The 2,336-nt window shown below is 37.7% G+C and overlaps 1 protein-coding gene across 1 annotated transcript in view; it reads left to right on the top strand.

Annotated features, from left to right (window-relative positions):
- The window catches only part of THADA (thyroid adenoma associated), a 376,494-nt gene that overhangs the window by 24,148 nt on the left and 350,010 nt on the right, over window positions 1-2,336 (top strand). The window contains exon 8 of the mRNA XM_011978219.1: window positions 1,107-1,201. Coding sequence (XP_011833609.1) covers window positions 1,107-1,201 — 95 coding nt within the window. The remainder of the gene's footprint in view (window positions 1-1,106; window positions 1,202-2,336) is intronic.

Raw genomic sequence — 2,336 nt, 5'->3', positions numbered from 1 at the left:
TTCAAGGCAGGAAGAAGGAAGGCCAGTTGCATCTTTACTTTTAATCAGGATACTCAAGTGACTGGCTTACATCCAATTGGCCTGAACCCTCTTATATACCTACCTTTAGTTGCAAAGAAGATTGAAGAAGCAGGTATCCTGCTTTTGGCTGGGCATGTGGCTTCCCCAATCAAAGTCACAGTTTTGTTATCAGGGATAAAGGGCACAATGGATATTTAGTACGTAGTTTATGATGTCATACTTCTTTCCCCAGGTTGAACAATTCACCATGGTATTAGAGGCTAATAGAGATAAAACAAAAAGAAGATACCAAGTCAAAACTGGTTGCTATGGGTACAGTGTCAGTGCTAGCAAAGTTTGTAGTTAGCACTTACACAAGCCCTGAAATCTCTTTTTGAAAAAGTCTATGTCTGTGGTGATTGGGATACAGAGGCATTGGTGGAGAGGAAGGGACAGGTGGTGTTGCTGTTAGGTGTTCTGGGAAGCAGTAGTTGGAGAGGAAGAAAGTGTATGTTAGAGGAGAGAGCAAGGAATCACATTTATTGAGTATCTATATGCTGGGCTTAAAGTTAAGCCTTTATATTCGGCCAGGCGCGGTGGCTCACGCCTGTAATCCCAACACTTTGGGAGGCTGAGGCGGGCGGATCACAAGGTCAAGAGATCGAGACCATCATGGCCAACATGGTGAAACCCTGTCTCTACTAAAAATGCAAAAATTAGCTGGGTGTGGTGGCACGCGCCTGTAATTCTACCTATTCGGGAGGCTGAGGCAGGAGAATTGCTTGAACCCGGGAGGTAGAGGTTGCCGTGAGCCAAGATCATGCCACTGCACTCCGACCTGGCAACAGAGTGAGACTGCTTCTAAAAAGCCTTTATGTTCATTGTTCATCTAAACCTGACACTGTGTCAGTTAAGAGTTATCCCATTTTACAGAAGAGAAAACAGAGTTTGTGGGATTTAAAATAATTTATGTAAGACCTATTCACCCAGGAAGTGGTCAGACTAGAAATTGTAGCCAGGCCTATCTGGCTGCTCAGCATCTGCTCTTTCCAATGTAACAGAATATTCATTATTTAACATAAGCTGTCTTCTTTTTTGTCAAATAGATGATCTATTACAGACTGTACAGAGCACATCTGGATTAGCTATTATTCTTTTTATTAAGACTATGTTTCACCCATCTGAAAAGATTCCTCATTTGGTAAGTGCATCTTCTTTTTAGAATTGTACTTTATTGAGAGTTAGAGTATGTCTAAAAAATATTTTTGGCTTGGTGCAGTGGCTCACACTTATAATCCCAACACTTTGGGTGGCCAAGGCAGGCAGGTCACTTGAGGCCAGGAGTTTGAGATTAGCCTGGGGAGTTTAGCTAGACCTTGTCTCTACAAAAAATAAAAAAATTCGCTGGATATGGTGGTGCACACCTGTAGTCCCAGCTCTTGAGAGGTTGAGGTGGGAGGATCGCTTGAGCCCAGGAGTTTAAGGCTGCAGTGAGATAAGATTGCACCAGCCTGGGCAGCAGAGTGAGACCTTGTCTCTTAAAAAAAAAATTAAAAATATTTTTAAAGAAGGGAATTAAAAGAATTTTTTTTGCATTGTCTGATTCCTTCTGATGACCCTTTTCTCTTATAATAAGAGACAATTCCAAAATTTCACATAAAGCAACAATAACAAAAAGACAGTAACAGTCACCTGTAAGTCCATCTCACAAAGATAATCACTATAAACATTTTCGATGTATATTCTTTTAGTTTTTTCTAGTGCTGTTTGTTCAGTGTCATCTCTCATATAAGATGTTTTTAATGTTAAAATTATGCATATTAATGTATAGATACATACACAGTAATAACTTTTCTGATAAATGTGTTTTTTATTAAGAATAACCCAAATCATGTACTTTAGACAGGAAGCATGCTACATAGAGTCAATTTTTCAGTAAATTTGCTTCTTACAGAAAGTATAATTTGATAATTTAGGCCACAATCCTTGTATTTTTTACTAGTAGGTTTCTTTTTTTGCTTGCTATATTATATGGAAACTTATTTTATCTTTTTACCTTACTTTAGAAAAATATATGTGCATTATTTTATGAGATCACACAAAGTAATTATCTTTGAATAAGTTGAAGATGTTTATTTCTCAAATCACCTCTAAAAGCATTTGTTTAAAAAAAACAAAACAAAAAAAAAGAGTTGTTAAGCTTATCCACCTGCAGGTGGCGTTGTGTTGTGCTCTGCCAGTACATTCCAACCAGCAAAATCATTCACGTACTTGATGTAATTTTTTTCCTTTAATACTAATATAATAATAATGACATTTGTGGGCATTTTATCTTT

Source organism: Mandrillus leucophaeus, unplaced genomic scaffold, assembly GCF_000951045.1.
Source record: "Mandrillus leucophaeus isolate KB7577 unplaced genomic scaffold, Mleu.le_1.0 Scaffold190, whole genome shotgun sequence".
Lineage (NCBI taxonomy): Eukaryota > Metazoa > Chordata > Mammalia > Primates > Cercopithecidae > Mandrillus > Mandrillus leucophaeus.
Note: the sequence above shows the minus strand (reverse complement) of the source record. Positions and strands in the feature narration are given on the sequence as shown.